This window comes from Asterias rubens, chromosome 1, assembly GCF_902459465.1.
Source record: "Asterias rubens chromosome 1, eAstRub1.3, whole genome shotgun sequence".
NCBI classification, from domain to species: Eukaryota; Metazoa; Echinodermata; class Asteroidea; order Forcipulatida; family Asteriidae; genus Asterias; species Asterias rubens.
Window position 1 is genome coordinate 4408837 of NC_047062.1, and position 18179 is coordinate 4427015.

Genomic DNA, 18179 nt, shown 5'->3' on the forward strand with positions numbered 1-18179 from the left:
TTACTTTATATAAAAAAAACACTAGTCTTTACAACAGACTTACCTAATAAATCGAGCATTGCCCATACTAACTCTATGCTAAATAACTACACATCATTTTTATCTCTTTATGACATATAACCCAGACCTCTTTAAAAACAAACCAACCTCCAAGTATCACATAATATTGAAGCAAAACTGTGAAAAGGATACATGTTAGAAACTATCAGAAACACAACTGCTGTACTAGGTAAGTAAATATCAGTAACAATTGACCTGAGAGTACAGTATCTAAGTGAGTGTAATATCAAATTTGTGAGACTTTTTTTTATATTTTCAGAAAAGTTTATTTTTTGCAGATGATTTAAACTTGAAGTCACTATACAGTCAGTGATATTTTAAACTGTTACCATTAAAATGATTTATTTTGGTGTTTAGAATTGCAAAGGTTGTGGTTTCGAATCCCACCCAAGTAATATGCCTGCGATTTTTTTTACAGAACTCGGGAAAGTACTTGCTAAGACTCATCAGTGTAAGAGTAAAAACCCAAACTAATAATCTTTATCCCCGATGCAATTGTAACATCTATTAAAGGCACTTGACACTATTGGTAGTTACTCAAAATAATTGTTAGTATAAGAAACTTACTTGGTAACGAGCAATGGTGAGCTGTTGGTAGTATCATAGAGTAAGGTCCTTACTCTATGGTAGTATAAAACATTGTGAGAAACGGCTCACTCTGAAGTAACGTAGTTGAGAAAGAAGTAATTTTTCACTAAAACATTTGAATTTAATAAGAGACGAAAGCTGAGCCAATTGAACCCAAATTTTCACAGGTTTGTTATTTTATGCATATGTTGGGATGCCCCAAGGGAGAATACTGGTCTTTGACAACTACCAAAAGTGTTCAGTGACCTCAAGCAGTTTCTTTCAAAAATATTTTAAAACATGATTGACCCTTTTACCAATGCATATATGACACTCTCTCTTGAAAGCTCGAATCACGCTGCCCCTTCACTGCCTCTGATCTTCAGGGCAGTCGGGCTGCTTGCTTGGGTGTGAGGCTTTGAAGCTGTCCAGTTCCATCAAGGCAGCATTGATTCTGGAAATCACTGGGAACTTGGACATGTCCACTTTAAATCTAAAATTCCATCAACAAAAATCAAACATTAGTTTATACTCTAATCCACCTGAGGTCACTGGATGTTGCACTGACAGGGTTTGGGTACTTCTAGTTGGACACATAACAAATGTACATGTACACATATTTACATTAAACTTACAAGGTTTGAAGATAATAATGGTAGAAAGCTTCCCTGAAAATAGTACTTGCTTAGGTGTTGTAGTTTTTGAGAAATGAGTACAACAGTGTTCACAAAAATTATTTTTTCGTCAAAGTGAGACAAAAATTATGTACAAACTATTTTAACTTGATTTACAGGACTCTCCGAACAGAAACACTTATTTTCTCACAAACTTTATGACTTAAACTTCTATAGGTAAATTATATTGCATACATCCCACTTCACAGTGAGTATGGATTCATGTCATGGCCAAAAATCTTCAAAAGGTACAACAATTTAGTTAAGTGACAATCTGAAAGCGTCAGTTCTTATAACTTGATCCAAGTGTCAATTCTCCAGAGAAAATAATTTCTGTCTAAATTACATAAGATAATTGTGGGTGGCTCAGTCAATTCTCCTTCAGCAGCCCAACAATGTCTGTGCATTGAGCTGATACAATGACATTCCTTAACCCATGGTAAGGCCTAACAAAACAATAGTTTTGCTTCCTGTACCTGAGCCGATCCTTTCAAAAAACCTGCTGACCACAAACAACTCTATCCATCATTTGACAACTCTATCCATCATTTGTTTTTAAATGACTGCACGTTTCACTACTATTATACCAACATCTCAAAACTTGTTAAGTACACCTTGCTTGCCTTTCAACTTCATTTCTTGGTGAGCACTTAACAAAATAAATAAGTAACAACAATTATTTCCCTTTTCCTCAGCAAGTTACAGGGAACAGAATCATGATTATTAGTAGGCCCTTTCAATATAAATTTACAGAAAATTTGACATCTTTAGGATGGATAAAACAATGCTTTGTAAAAAACAATAATCAAAATATCCTTCTTACCTGTTGGCGTTATACACTTGTGGTACTAAGCAAAGATCAGCCATAGTAATTTCATCATCGACACAGTACGTGCCAGCAGTCTGCTCTAAAAGCTTCTCAAGGGCTTCAAAGCCTTCTTTGATCGCTCTATGACCCCATTCCCCTTTCTTCTCATCTCCTATGTAGCGCAGAACTTTTAAATTCTGGGGGCAAAACGATTCAGAAAAATAAAAGTTGCTTATTTCTTGACTTTCACATCAAAGTAACATGATGTTTTTCTTGAGGGAAAATTGGATTGTCCTTACAGGTACGCCAGGTAAGGAAGAATCAAAACATTGAACAAAAATGACAACAATTACTACTACTAATAATTACATGTTGTTATATCACGCGTTTCACAATAACCGTCTAAAAACGCTTTACATTGGTGTCCTGTTCATTGGGGCCAATAACTTTCCTTTAATCTTTCCCAGCTCCCTGGGAGTAAACCACCAGGGCAACCGTATCGCTCCAAAGGTTTTTCCTAGACAATATCAACCTCTACCCTCATAGGTTCCCTGTTTATAACCCTGGTTGAAGAGAAGCAATTATAGTAAAGTGTCATGACCCGGACCAGAACCCACACTCTGATGACATAACAACCATGTTTGGCCATGAAACCTTTAATTACCGTCAGCTTTATTTACTCATTAAAAGCACGGTATACTTTTGGTAATTGTCAAAGAACAGGATCCTCACTTGTGTGTCTCAACATATGCATAAAATAACCACCTATGAAAATTTCAGTTCAATTTGACACCAAAGTTGCAAGAAAATAATGAAAGAATAAATCACCCTTGCTGCACAGATTTTTGTGGTTTCAGATGCATAAAAAAGGCCTACTGCCTAATACGTAGGGGCGGGAGGTATTTTTTTTTATTGAGTTTTTTAATATCAACAGCTCTCCAAAGCTCTTTACCCAGTACCGGTACATTTTTATGGTAATTAATTAAAAAATTTAACATGTAGCTTTGGTGCTCACCTGAACGGGTTGGATTCCACAAGAAATAACTTGTGACAGCTCGCGAACCTGAAACGCAAGAAGAAGCGGAAAGACATTTTTATTTACATCAATTATGCAAACCAATAGAGAGTACTGGACCCACTTTCATGGGAAAAGCAAATAATTCACATTTAGGGTACATAAACTTCCACAAAAACATAATTTTGTAAATAGACTCTGCAAGTTACTTGTGTATTTGAACATTGGGACCCGTTAAAGTGCCCGAGTTTGTTTCCTACACTTGTTAAATCATGTACATGGGACCAAAGTGGTTCTAAAAATGTTTGAATATTGCTAAAAACTATGTGTTCTTTCTGTGCTTAACTGCCGCCTGTGACGTCATGCTATTGTTCTATCACTCCATTTTTTTTGCCAGAATGGCCTAATGGGACTGTATTAAACAATATCATGCCATTTGTGTGAAACAGTCAAGCACACGAACAATAGTATGATGTCAAAGTTGGAGGGAAAGTCGCATAATGCCCTTGATGGGATACAACTGGCCCTCAGGGTTTGCCCTTGGGTCAAGCCTAACCATGAATTATGTACATCTTGGCCATTATCCTATACATATTTGCTGTAAGTATCTCATTCTACAACAGATAGCCCAAAGCCCAAAGCAAAATTTTGATAGGGTGTCAAAATAAGTTGTCAACCTAAAACGGGCATCAAAACTGCTATCTCTCAGTACTTTTACACTGTAAATTATCCGAGTGCCTTTATGAAGTCTAACAACATGCAAGCTAACTGGAAGCTGGTAAACACTGTCTGCAATTTCGCAGGAGTTGTGTCCATTGTGACGTTGATGTCATCATTAAGATATCAATAACAGAGATTTACAATACTTACTAGGAAGCGTTTCTTTGGGTCTTTAGGAAGCAACGATGGAGCATCCCTCGTCTCATCAAGATACTCAATAATTGCATTCTGAAAAGAGAATTCCATCCATAAACCATTTTGATGTATAGACCTGCTTTTTAACGAATATCCTTTATTTGTGCATTTTTGTGTATATCTTTCCTTGTTTGCCTTTTATAGTTGTTCAGTGATTTCTATTATCTTCTGTGCTTTTTTATATTCCCCTCTTTTGCCTTAATGTTTTTTGGGGGATTAAGGAGACATACGCCTTTTGGCGATAGTTATTTTTTTAACTTTTATGCTCTCCTGGGCACCCCACTGTTGTTTTACTTTGTCTTCTTAAATGTTTTTAATGTATGTACATGTGCTTGTAAATGTGATTGCCCGAATAAATATTATGATTAATATTATTCATTATCAAAAGCTTTTCAACAAAGGAGTTAGCATGATACATCTGGTTTGTATACATTTAACTTGTAATGAAAAGCTAAAAAACCATCTTAATTGATTGGACATGAATGTAGAAACCTTGGAGAGATTGTGCAAGTTTGTTTTGTTAAAATCCCCCAAACTTTCAATCGCCTCGCTTTCCACCAATCAACAGTGCTAAGCAACACCACAGTAAGTGAGAGTGTGTAGTTTCTACTGTCATTGTTTTAAATACTGAATGACATGGCATTGGAAGCATGCATTAAATAAATTTGGTCTAAACTCCTTCCCATTGGCCTCCATTATTTCATAAATTTTCATAAGTTTTCATAGAGAAATAGAATTAGCTGTTGCAAACAGCTTACCATTCAAGAGGAACTATCAAAGGCTTAATCGAGAAAGACGCTGCTAGGGTCGAAACGTGAGGGCCATTCACTATTTCCCATATTAAAGGAACACGTTGCCTTGGATCGGTCGAGTTGGTCTTTGAAAAGCGTTTGAAATCGTTGGTTACGAAATGGCCGACCATGTTAGTTGATGGTGTAAAAGGAAAACCATGCAATTTCGAGGCATATTTGTGTAGATCATTGTATTCTACTTTACAACATCTTTCTAACTATATGCACTTTATTACAGACCAACTCGTCCAAACCGAGGCAACCTGTTCCTTTAATATTATTATTACCCATTATTCGGCATAACAAAAAGAACAATGCAAAATACAGGAATCACAAAACCAAACAGCAAGGAATATAGGCCAAAAGCACATGCCTGGAACCAAATCTCTGTGACTCGGAAGCCAATGCCACTGGCTACATTAAAATGTATAAACAATCTAAGTAAGCCAAGATTACAGAAAGCAGCAATAAAATATTTACAAGAAAATACACAAAATACAATGTCCAAGGAAAGTTAAAAGAACCTTAGCATAAAACAAAAAACATATACAATATATACGCATACATATATACACGCAAACCAGTGTGTATACGCCTGCAATCGTGGGCCTCCTACTTGCCCTCTTTTGTTTATTATCTTATTTTTTTGCGCAACAACATGTTTTACAACTGTGGACTTTTCCTGAACCATTGACAATATGTGACCCGCTCTCTGAAAATGAGTCAGATGTAGGCAATTTCAAGAATACACGTTCAAAACGATGACCTATAACAAAAGGACAAAGAAAGTCCACGGTTGCAGGATACACAAGCACATACAATAATATACATGTACGGACATACAAAAACAAATGCATATAAATACTGCAGCCTGTAAGTTCATATTTGAGAGGGCAGGGCCGTTTTCAATTCCCAAAGGGAAATTCCATTAGAAAACTTTGAGTCTATGGGAATCTTTTGAAGAGGCACCAAGGCCAAGACCAGGGGCCACTGAGGCCATGACCTCTGTGACCTCTGCGTAAATCCAGAGATGCAATAGACCCTATTTAAAACGCGCAGCGCACATACACGCGCGTCTGCTGTCCGCCACTTTGTGACAAAACGTGCACAAAAGGATGGTACACGTGTTTAACGCACCTCAGAACAATTTTCTGCCCTTTTGGGGTGTCCATTCCTTTTTGACACACAAAATGGCTGACAGCAGATGCGTGTGTACGTGCGCTGTGCGTTATAAATAGGGTCTGTATTACATGTTTGATTGGTATTGATCATGACTTACTGACTGGGTGAGCACCATGCTGTCAATCTGCAAGGCTGGAACCTGGCCTGTTGGATTCACAGACAGATACGTCTCCCCAAGCTGCTCGGATTTTAACAGATTCACCGCTGAATATTCATGTTCGATTCCTTTCAATGCCAATGCTTTTGGGATCGGGAAAGGGGAAGGAATGGTTCATGAAAACGAATTGAAGATAACAAATTCAATTGATTTTGTTAATTTTGTTTTTATTTATAAACAATTATAAAACTAACAATAGATTTTATAGGGGGCTAGATACTATCTACTATCAAATAATATGTATAGATAGATAAATTGTTATGGTCCAACCAGGGGAAAGCCATAAGTTTGGCCTTTTGACAGAATAAAAACAAGTATAAAATAGACAGATAATTAAACGCAATAATTATTAAAACAACTTGCAAGTTACAATGATTCTAAACGATGTAGTAATGAAATGATGCAGTTGGCAGTTTTGATAAACAACCCATATGAATAGATAGATACAACTTTATGGTCCCACTAGGGTAAAGTCATGTGTGGCTTTTGACAGCACAAACAACACAAATAACAATGAAAACTTGTAAAGATAAAGCATTGACAGTATAAATAGGCCAAAAGTAGGCAGAACATTGTAATAATAAATGACAACAGAAAAGTTACAATATTCTAAACAATTGAAATTCTGGTGAACATCAAGCATCAATACAAAACATGATTTTTAAAGAAAAAAAAGTTATTTATTTTGAGAGAAAAAATATAACTGAAAAGCAGGATAATTCACAGTAAACATAAATTGGTTTATCCAGTTACGTTAGGGTACAACCTCTACTTACCAATCCTCACTCGCCAAGAGCAGGAGCTTCGATAGTAAGAATACAAAATGGGCTGAAAATGAAACAGATATAATTAATAAATATATGTTTTAAAAAGAGGTAACATGAACTGGCTTTGGGAATTGGACTGTATTGACAAAATAAAGGAAGAAAACAAAAAAGGCAATTATTTTGCCAGTACTTTTATAGAACTGAAAATGCTCAACATATTTAACATTCAAATACAAACTAATTTTAGCCAAATGCCTACTGGGTTTTACAAAAAGTAAACAATGTTTTCCTCTATCAATAATTCAACTGCAAGATGAGAAGGTGGAGATAATTTGCAATGTATTGAAATTGAAGTAGCAATAACTTCGGCTGATCAAGGTTGGAATACCTTCCATTGCACACTCATTTATGAATATTCAATTGCATCACCATTTATATGACCACAAAAAAAACCTGGCGGTTCTACACAATTGCATTGTATTTTTTGTACTACCTCCGTGGTTGTTCTTTGTTGTAAGATTTAAGACAGTGGACACTATTGGTAATTGTCAAAGGTCAGTCTTCTCACCTGGTATATCTCAACATATGCATAATGATAAAATAACAAACCTGTAAAAATTTGAGCTAAATTGGTCATCGGAGTTGCGAGATAATTGGCACACGAAGTTGTGTGCTTTCAGATGCTTGATTTTGAGACCTCAAATTCTAAACTTGAGGTCTCTAAATAAAATTCGTGGAAAATTACTTCTTTCTTGAAACTACTTCACTTTAGAGCGAGCCGTTTCTCACAATGTTGTTTACGTCTTCACTTAAGGATTCTGCCGAGTATCAACGTAAACGTAAACGTAAGCGTATCAACCTTTCCCCATGGCATTACTCATTACCAATTGAGGTTTTATGCCGACAATTATTTTGAGTAATTACAAATAGTGCCACTGCCTTTAAAGAAAGTAGACACATACATAAGACTTTGTTATTACTAAGTTAACAAGAAATTTGATTCAACCATGGAGGTAGAAATGATTCAACAAACACAAAACAGGGAATGTTTTTAATTTTATCCAGCAATTTTGGAAGCAAGGAACCAGCAGCTCTTAAAAAATTAATAATGCAATGCAAGTTATGGGACGAACGATTGTAAGCTGCGGGACACAAATATTTACACTCGGCATCCATCATACATTCTTACACCGAACTTCAACATGGAGGTTCTACCTCCATGCACCACCATGATCATAGTGCACTGACCCGACAGTGTGCACAGTTCATGCAATCACACCATCCATTTGTTCCGTCCCAACTTGATAATCGTCCCAACTATAGTTTGGTGTTGTTTTTATGGTATATGGAAAAACAAAAGTACGTAGTAGAAACATATGACAATGAAGGCGGACACAACACACTGATTAATTAAGTCACCCACCTTTCCAGCCATATTAATGGATTAAATAATAGACAGGCTTAGTGGTTGGCAGACAGCGGACGAAACGTACCAGCTTTTTCAACAAAACGTGTACCGTACACAAACTACAGAAAATAACTTTTAACTCTTGAGGGCGCTACTTCATTTGAGTTGCTGTGTTGTGTGGCCAGCCAAAGAAGGGGGCGGGGGAATGAATTCAGTGTGGCTGGAGATTCTGCCCCCCCCCCCCCCCCCCATATGGCGAACTGGGTACAAACTTCTTCTGATGGCGCCCTTTTTTTGATCATCCTCCGACACGGCCCACGTTAACATCCCAAAAGGAGGACAGCATCTCCGGTGCGTCATCTTCAAACATTCTTCTGTTATAATAAAGTAGGCCCTATACTACTCCTAGAACTATTTCGGTTTCGTCCGGCTATCGTCTCCCGTAACGGGAGACGATAGCCGGACGGGAGACGATGGCCGGATGAAACCGAAATAGTTCTAGGAGTAGGCCTATACCGTATCAAAAGAACTTGTTGGTCTTGTGCAAAACGAATTTGACGCTCTGCGATTCAGCTGGTGTCCCAGTGAATGACAACTAATATTTTTAAATAATTTAATAGTTTAATTAGCCATGTTCAAGGAGTGAAAAATATTAAAACATCGCAACCCAAGTTCTTTTTTAAAAACAACTGTCGCAATACTGAAACTGTCATACTGCGATGGTTGGCACGGTCGGCCGAATGTTGGCAAACATTCAATGTGTGGACATTTTTTTGACCAAATTAATTCAACATTTTTTTGCAAATCTTCAATTAATTTAATAAATCTCCCATGATTGGTCGCTTATTTTTTGAATTGTAACTTTTTGTGTAATTGTTACTCGAGTGCCATGTTTTTCTTGTGTATGGCTATATGAGTTTCCAACCTCAAACCAGGCTGTGACGTTGCGTATTGACAGAAAGGCCTCTACGTCTTATAAATTTTAGGATAACAGGAAAATTGTTCACAATCAAAAACTAAATGTTTTTTTTAAAATCATCTATCCAATTTTTTGAACAATAACACTTACACTTTATGGTGTGTTGAAATTTTAAAAGTTTTGGTTTTACGTTGCGCGAGACAGTCCGCCATTAACAGTGCTTATGCATGCACGACATTGGAGCAACGTCGTATGTTTTCACATTTTTCTTTGGTTGGTATTTTATTGAATATTCAGAAGCTAGTATGGCGTGCAAAATAAATCAAAAATATTATTCAATTACTACTTAACAAATTTAATTACATTTTTGTCCCAAGGCATTATGGCTACTATATTAGAATCCAGAGATATCATAAGGCATGAAAGTAAAACACCCCCCCCCCCCCTTGAAACACACACACTTCATAACAATCCGTTTTCCCCCATTTCAGACCAGTAATGTTTGGTTTCAGGAGATAAAAAAACAATCTATGATATTTTCTCTTTAATGTAATGTAGACTTAATATTTATTACGCTTATCGGAATTTATTACAGTATGCAGTTAATAAAAAAGCACAACATAGCATCCCAAATAAATTTAGTAATCACCTCACGTGATCCATCTAGCAGATAGTAATTTTGTTTTGAACTTTCGAGGTTGGATGATGTTTCTTTGACTCATTTGAATGTTGGTATAATAATGCACTAGTGATTTGTACCAAAAATCAATCATTTTATAAATGTTTGAGCATAACCAACGACAGGAAACTTTATTCTCAGCATGATTATTAAGCCTGATGAAAATACAGACCGTGAGTAAACTGCATAGCTTCTGTCAACGGTGCAGCTTGCACATTCTCGCGGTAAACGGGAATCAAAGTTGGGGTTCGAAAACATATGAGGGTCGATAACGTATGACGCTACGATTTAAATTCGGCTTCAGGCTCCGTCCTCTCGTCTGAAGCCTTGAGCGCGTACGTACGCACCAGCACGCACAGTGTCAAAGGCCAAGCTAGCCTGAGCTGGGAAGGGAAGATACAATCTTGGTAATTGTCAAAGAATAACTAGTCTTCTCAGTTGGTTTATCTCAACATTATGCATAAAATAACAAACCTGTGAAAATTTGAGCTCGATTGGTCATCGGAGTTGGGAGAAAATTATGAAAGAAAAAACACCCTTGTTGGACGAATTTGTGTGCTTTCAGATAGGAATAAAAGACAGAAATTACCTCCCTCAAAAACTACGTTACTTCAGAGGGAGTCGTTCTCACAATGTTTTATATTATCAACAGCTCTCCAATGCTCGTTACCAAGTCAGCTTTTAAGTTAATATTATTTTGTTTTGAGTAAACGTGTACCTTCCCTTTAAGTTTAAATTCGGCTTCGAGGCTCCGTCCCCTCCCGTCTGAAGCCTTGAGCGCGTACGTACGCACCAGCACGCACAGCACAGTGTCAAAGGCCAAGCTAGCCTAAGCCATTGATCTCCATTCTTCCTCCATGATTATACTGACAGTATTATGGAGATCAATGGCCTGCGCCTAATCTGCATATTAAAAACTTAATTTCGGCTTCCGCAAGAAGCCGTGGATTGATCGAAAAGGGCCACATACGCAGTACAGAGCCTATAAATAGCTGATGAGGTGCCCGGATGTCTGTTCTCGTGAAAGCTCGTACGCTCTCGATGTTGGCGTACACACTTTATTGATAAGGGGGAAACAAAGGTGTTTCGCTGGGGAGTAGAATAACCGTAAATTCGATGCTAGTGGATCGCAATAAAAAGAACTCAACATATTAAGGGAGAAATGTTGAACCAGGGATTTGTTGTCTTAAGTTTGCTTGAAGTGTTTCTGGTAGGAATGATGGGATTAACATGTAGCAGTAGTAGTCTGCAGCGAGAGGCGGTTTTCTCGCCCGAGCATCGAGCCCGACTCCTCGGCCAGTCGTCCCTGAATATCTCGGGCATCTCTGCTGTAAGGTGTTCGGCCCGGTGTCTCCGTCATCATCGATGTGTTTCTTTCAACTACGATCGCATCAATCGAGTATGTCAGCTGAACAACGCCTCGAGGGAGGAAGCTACTGGGTTATTTCATCATCAAGATGGCTACTCGTATTATGAACTGAAGAACATCTCGACCTCCGCAATCAACACAGGATCACAGGTGAAGTTTAAATTTAATGACTTATTTAATATTCCGTAAAGGGATTTATGGTGTTGAATGTTTTGATTCGTCCTGTAATAAACGCTTGCGCTGTTCGGATGTTGAATAAAATAAAATAAAATGTAGAACTAGTTTTGGGAAGAGTTATCGATAAATCGCTTTTGTCAAACCCAAATTCCCATCAATTGCTATACAGATCGCATCCAATTTTTTTTCTTTCAATTACTCCAAACAGTTTGCCAACCTGTGATAAAAATATAATGCGTGTTCCTTATTCGTGTTTTTATTTGCAAAAGTGTAGGCCCCATCAAGTTCAAAACATGAGATTGGTGAGCGTGAATACTTGAGGGAGCATGCAGATGATGCAGGCATTCACTATTAATTATTTTCTTATTATTTTGTTTTTATATAATGCCATGCCTCCGAAAGAAAGCTTGTACAAAATGACTGTTATTCAGGAACTGGTTGCTTTTAGGAGCTTGTTTCACTTTTCACACGGAAACGCCATTAAAGGCAGTGGACACTATTGGTAATTGTCAAAGTCTAGTCTTCACAGTTGGTGTATCTCAACATAAAATTATGCATAAAGTAACAAACCTGTGGAAATTTGAGCTCAATCGATCGTCGAAGTTGCGAGATATTAATGAAAGAAAAACCACCCTTTTCGCATCATGGTCACACGAAGTAGTGTGCTTCCAGATGCTTGATTTCGAGACCTCAAATTCTAAATCTGAGGTCTCGAAATCAAATTAGTGGAAAATACGTCTTTCTCGAAAACTACGTCACTTCAGAGGGAGCTGTTTCTCACAGTGTTTTATACTACTAAACCCTTTCTTGATTACTCGTAATCAAGAAAGGGTTTATGGTAATAATTATTTTGAGTTATTACCAATAGTGTCCACTGCCTTTAAAAGACATAGTAAATATTAAACTGACTTCACACGGATCTTGTCATTTGTTTGGTACAGTTTGACGCCACAACCGAGCCCAATGAATCAACAACCATTGCGTATACCACGTTGCAAGAGTCTACAATGGCAACAACGACCGGTCAAGCATCTACAATGGGAACAACTACCAGTAATTTGGTTTATTCTATCACTCTGTTTAAACAATTCATTATTTTCAATAATTTTACAGTTTGCTGAAAATGTTGAAGCTTTAGTCATTAAGGATGTACTGTTATGGCCGAGCGGTTAAGAGCACCGAATTCAAGCTCTGCTGATTCTGTTCAGCAGTGTGTGGGTTCGAATCCCGGTCGTGACACTTGTGTCCCTGAGCAAGACACTTAACCATTATTGCTTCTCTCGACCCAGGGGTAAATGGGGACCTGTGAGGGCAGAGATGGTTCTTGTGATTGATTTAGCCGAGTAGCGCATTTGTTGCACGAGGCTGTATACTCCCCAGGGAGCTGAGATGGTTTAAGGAGTGAATTAAGGCCAAGTGACCAGGGGTAATAATTTGAAGCGCTTTGAGACACCCATTCGGGAGTGAAAAAGCGCTATATAAACTCAAATATTAAATATTATTAAAAGAAAAATACGGAACAGGCTATATAATAATACACATTATTTTCCTTTGGATTCGAGGGAACGACATTCATTTCGAGAGAACAAAATACATTTTCTGTTTAATTTTTATCTGAATTTTATCTTTACACTTGTGTAATTATTTTGTGACTTTTCTTTTACAAACTGTCCCTTTCCAGGGCCGTGCTCCGTAACTTTCTGCCAATATCTTATTTCAAATTATCACTGGTTGGTTGTTTGCACTCCAAATTCAACCACAAGCTCTTTTCCATAATCAGATCCTTGCAAAAACAAACTTGGTATGGAAGATGGCTCCATCTCTGACGGCAGTATCACCGCTTCAAGCAGTTGGAACGCAGAAGGGGGGTACATCGACGTCAGCACTCCCGCCGATGGACGTCTCAACAAAGTTCCCACACACGTGGATATCATAGGTGCGTGGCAACCCCGCGTTGCAAACCTCGACCAATGGATACAGGTAGATCTAGGCAGCCCGACCTACGTGACATGCGTACTCATACAGGGGCGTCAGGATCATACGAACCAATGGGTGACCAAGTACAAAGTTCAGTTCAGAGAGACATTGACGTCATCCCTACTTGCTGTGAATGATGACTTCGGAGTGTCCCAGGTGAGAACAACTGTTCTTATGTTAGTCGTTTTTTACCCACACACACCGATGTGTGGAAAGCACTGAAAACTAGGTAAAATGGCCTTCAGAACATAAACACTTGTCTAAGCATCTCGCTTGTGATGCCAGGATACGGAAATCTTCCCTAATGAACTAAACATGAGCTGTTTTTTGTTACTGTCACAATAATATCCATATTATTTGGCAAATGGCGGACGGTTTAGTTCACAAAAATAAAAAAACATGGTACGATAGCTCAGTTTGACCAGAGCATTTCGTTCGTTGTTCCAATAGATGGATTCGTCATTTACCACCATTTACTGAAGTACACGCGGTCGCGAGCAAGGTTATAGACCTTTATCACGTGTGGTCATCTTGATTTTACTCCATTCCAACTCATTGTAAGCAAACTGAGGCTGGACGAAATACTAGTCCGGTGCCATGCGCAATGAATATTAGCATTCATATTAATACGTGGAAACATGAAACAATATGACCAATATGGTGAAAGCGTGATAAAGGTCTATTGCTGGTCTATTACAGCGCGAACACGCGTTCACTTTTCCATTGTTTATTATACAAATATTGAGTGGCTCAGAGTGGAATGGGAGGAATATTATCGCAAGGTGAAATTTACACTCTGAGCCACTCAATATTTGTTTTATAAGAACTGACATATATATCGTTGTCATTTGATGTATTTTAAAAGTATAACATGAAAAATCACACAAATTTCTGGTTCGGAAAAAATTGTATTCAACAATGCACAAATTTAATAGCAATCAGATCACAACCTTTTGCATATAGGTGCTCCTTTGTTTTAGCAGCAGCGCGGCGGCACTGTACGGCTCAAAACATTGAGAACATAGATGCTCCTAACTGTTGAAAGGGAAATGCCATTCCCCATGGGCGAATAGTTGATTGCCGGTGCGGATGGGAGTAATAATAGTGAATGTCACGTGTGAAGTAAGTTCAACTAATCAAATGACAAGGATCTGTATGTCAGTTATATAACATCAAATATGGCGGTCGATCACGAAATCCATCATTATTGAAAATACGTTACCGCAATGGGTTTTTTTCCTCTCTCCTAACAACCCAGGTTTTTGATGGCAATGTTAACTCGCATGGTATTGTGGAAAGCTGCTTTGATGCGCCCATCCTGATGACAGTGGTGCGCCTTATCCCGGTGGAGTGGAACGATTTCATTGCTATTCGGTTCGAACTGCTTGGCTGTGTTGTATGAGCTGGCCACTCATGCCGCCATGCCTGACTGGTTTATTATTTTATACATAACCAACTGGTAATCGCCACAGCTGCTAAACGCTACTCTCACACTTGGGTAAATATTCTTGCGAATATGAATCTTTGAAATTCGCGATGAATGCGCCAAAATGTTTCGATTTTATAGTGAATATTATGTCCTCGGTCGTCCTTAAACCTCTCCTTATCAAGATCTTACGCGTTCGCACGCTTTACTAACAGCACGAATGGCTTACCGACGCTAATTACGAAACGGATGGCGAATTACCGTCTTCACAACAATCACTTGAATTTAGGAAGCGCTTCGTATTGCTGCTCTGACAGAGTGGCGAATGTTCTTGCGAAGACGAATATTTGAATTTCGTGTTGAATTCGTCCAAAATGGCGGTTGGTCTCACACCCACTACTATCAATGCTTGTCACTGTCTTTATGAACGTTGCCAACGCTTACGCACGCTTTACCAACCGTACCAATTCGACGGTGAATGACCGTCTTCGCAACATCCGCTGCAATTTAGAAACCGGTTTCTAAATTCAACGATCTTCGTAAATGAGGTGGGGATTAAGATGTGGACGTTCCAAATTTGTTACCAACGCTTACGAAGACACGGCGAATGTTGCGAAAAGTTTGAGCGAGTGTCAAATATTTCCTTTCCTTAGCATCATAACTTGACCGATCATGAATTGAGGTGTGAAGAATAACTTGTGAACGTTCCGAATTTGTTACCAAATCTAACGAAGACACGGCAGATTTTGCGAAGTGTGAGCAATTGTTAAATATTTCCGTTCATCGTGAGCACATTCGCTAGCATATTCTCCCCAGTGTGAGAGTATAGCATTATTGAAATTTATACCGCTCTGTACAAGCATGATACAAGTAGCATTAGTGAAACTTATATCGCTCTATACAAGGGCACTTTAGTTTCATCCCTTTCCATGTAACCAAACTGCGGCTGGAACGAAGACTGGATATTATGACGTCATAAACCATGATGATAACTCTTGGTCTTGGTTGCACCATTTCGACGCCATCCCAACAATTTTTCAAGCTAGTGGGAAGTCGAAGAAGGTACCTGAAAGACGTGACGAACCTAAAGGAGCATTTGCTTTACGTGAACAAAATCGGGTATTGTTTCAACTTTGAGGGCATGTTTTAAACTTGCGCATAGCGTCAATATCTTGTGTTGGCACTGCATGCGATTCACCGTGCCGGGTAATCCGAGTGGACCGTCCGCACAGCAGCCATGCGTGCAGTCTGCTACACTGTTAAAAAGTTGGGTAAAAACAGTTGGGCAATCCCCTTTTAGCCAACAGTTGGTCTGTTTATGTACAACTGTTGGTAATTATGGTAAAAAATCACCCAACACTGACTTTTAAGAGTTGGTCAAATGGATTTTACTATTAGTTTGGGGAAAATTAACTTAACAGTTGGGAAGCAGGAAAGTCTAGCAAAGTTGGTTAAAATTTATATTTTATTGGTTTAATAACACCAAAAGATGGGCAATTTGAAAGTTAACCAACGGATGGCTACTGTTATTAAACTGCTGGTTATAAATTGCCCAACAGCAATTGCCATGACTAGGGGTGATAGATCTTACCAGAGTTGGGCAAAACTAACCTAACCATTGGGTAACAAATGGTGACTAAAATAGATGGTTAAAATTTAACTTCTTATTGGGAATTTAATAACACTAAAAGATGGGCAATTTGAAAGTTAACCAACGGATGGCTACTGTTATTAAACTGCTGGTTATAAATTGCCCAGAAGCAATTGCCATGACTAGAGATGATGGATTTGGGCAAAAATAACCTGACCATGGTGACTTAAAATAGTTGATTAAAATTTAAGTTCTTATCAGGAGTTTAACAACAAAACAAAAATGCAATTTTTATTGAATACCATCGGTTTGTCCACTGTTTTTTGACTGCTTGTTATAAAATTGCCCAAACGTAAATGCCATGACTTGGACAAATGGATTTTACCAGAGTTAGGGCAATTTTAACTGGACTGTTGTAACAAGTTGTGTATATAAAAATTGGTTAAAATATTACTTCTTTGCTACAACATTAGACCGTTCCAATATTGCCGAAGGGGAAACCGGCCCTGCATGATATTTTTTTTACTATCATCCCAAACAGCAATTAAAGATAACTTTGTACACATGCAGTTAAAGGTAAATTACATCATTTCAGGGAAAAACACAACTAAACAACAACAATAACACCCCTTAAATGCAAAAGATACGGCCTTCACTAGAACAGAAGACCCCTTCCCCCTCCCCGCCCAGAGCTTTCCCAACGATACCAAAATAATTGTCCCACAACGCCCATTCTTGGTAACATATTCGGCCTCGCCTAGCCTGCCTATCCGCCCAATAGTTTGGTGAAAGCGGCATGGTTTCAGCAGCAGGGCTTGTGTAGTGTGTGGTACGTGTGTTACGCAAGATTGTGTCCGACGGTGACGATTAAGTCCGACATCATTTATGAACCATTGTGTCCGCCCCATTGTGTCCGTAGAACCATTGTGTCCGACCCATTGTGTCCTACAAACCATTGTGTCCGCCCCATTGTGTCCTACAAAGCATTGTGTCCGACCCATAGTTTCCTACAAACCATTGTGTCCGCCCCATTGTGTCCTACAAACCATTGTGTCCGACCCATTGTGTCCTACAAACCATTGTGTCCGACCCAATGTGTCCGTAGAATCATTGGGTCCGACCTATTGTGTCCTACAAACCATTGTGTCCGACCCATTATGTCCGTAGAACCATTGTGTCCGACCCATAGTGTCCGTAGAACCATTGTGTCCGACCCATTGTGTCCGTAGAATCATTGGGTCCGACCTATTGTGTCCTACAAACCATTGTGTCCGACCCATTATGTCCTACAAACCATTGTGTCCGACCCATAGTGTCCGTAGAACCATTGTGTCCGACCCATAGTGTCCGTAGAACCATTGTGTCCGACCCATAGTGTCCGTAGAACCATTGTGTCCGACCCATTGTGTCCGTAGAATCATTGGGTCCGACCTATTGTGTCCTACAAACCATTGTGTCCGACCCGTTATGTCCTACAAACCATTGTGTCCGACCCATAGTGTCCGTAGAACCATTGTGTCCGACCCATAGTGTCCGTAGAACCATTGTGTCCGACCCATTGTGTCCGTAGAACCATTGTGTCCGGCCAGGACTCCACTCAATTGTTATGCTAAGTAAACAACAGCTAACTACCAGTCACAAGCAATGTATATGTCATGAAATTTTGTTCAGTAACATGTGTAAAATAAGCAAGCTAT

The 18179-nt window shown here is 38.7% G+C and overlaps 2 protein-coding genes across 2 annotated transcripts; one reads left to right on the top strand and one right to left on the bottom strand.

Moving 5' to 3' along the window:
• Positions 1–855: 855 nt before the first annotated feature.
• On the bottom strand, positions 856–8416 carry LOC117292953 (maleylacetoacetate isomerase-like). Its single transcript, XM_033775138.1, has 7 exons — positions 8360–8416; positions 6946–6997; positions 6110–6252; positions 3995–4072; positions 3125–3172; positions 2125–2306; positions 856–1120 (listed from the first exon to the last, which is right to left on the bottom strand). Exons 1-7 carry the CDS (start codon positions 8369–8371, stop codon positions 994–996), a joined length of 642 nt encoding a protein of 213 aa, XP_033631029.1. The 5' UTR covers positions 8372–8416; the 3' UTR covers positions 856–993.
• Positions 8417–10986: 2570 nt separating this feature from the next.
• On the top strand, positions 10987–14918 carry LOC117297452 (lactadherin-like). Its single transcript, XM_033780499.1, has 4 exons — positions 10987–11461; positions 12430–12541; positions 13269–13621; positions 14724–14918. Exons 1-4 carry the CDS (start codon positions 11105–11107, stop codon positions 14865–14867), a joined length of 966 nt encoding a protein of 321 aa, XP_033636390.1. The 5' UTR covers positions 10987–11104; the 3' UTR covers positions 14868–14918.
• The last annotated feature ends 3261 nt before the right edge of the window (positions 14919–18179 follow it).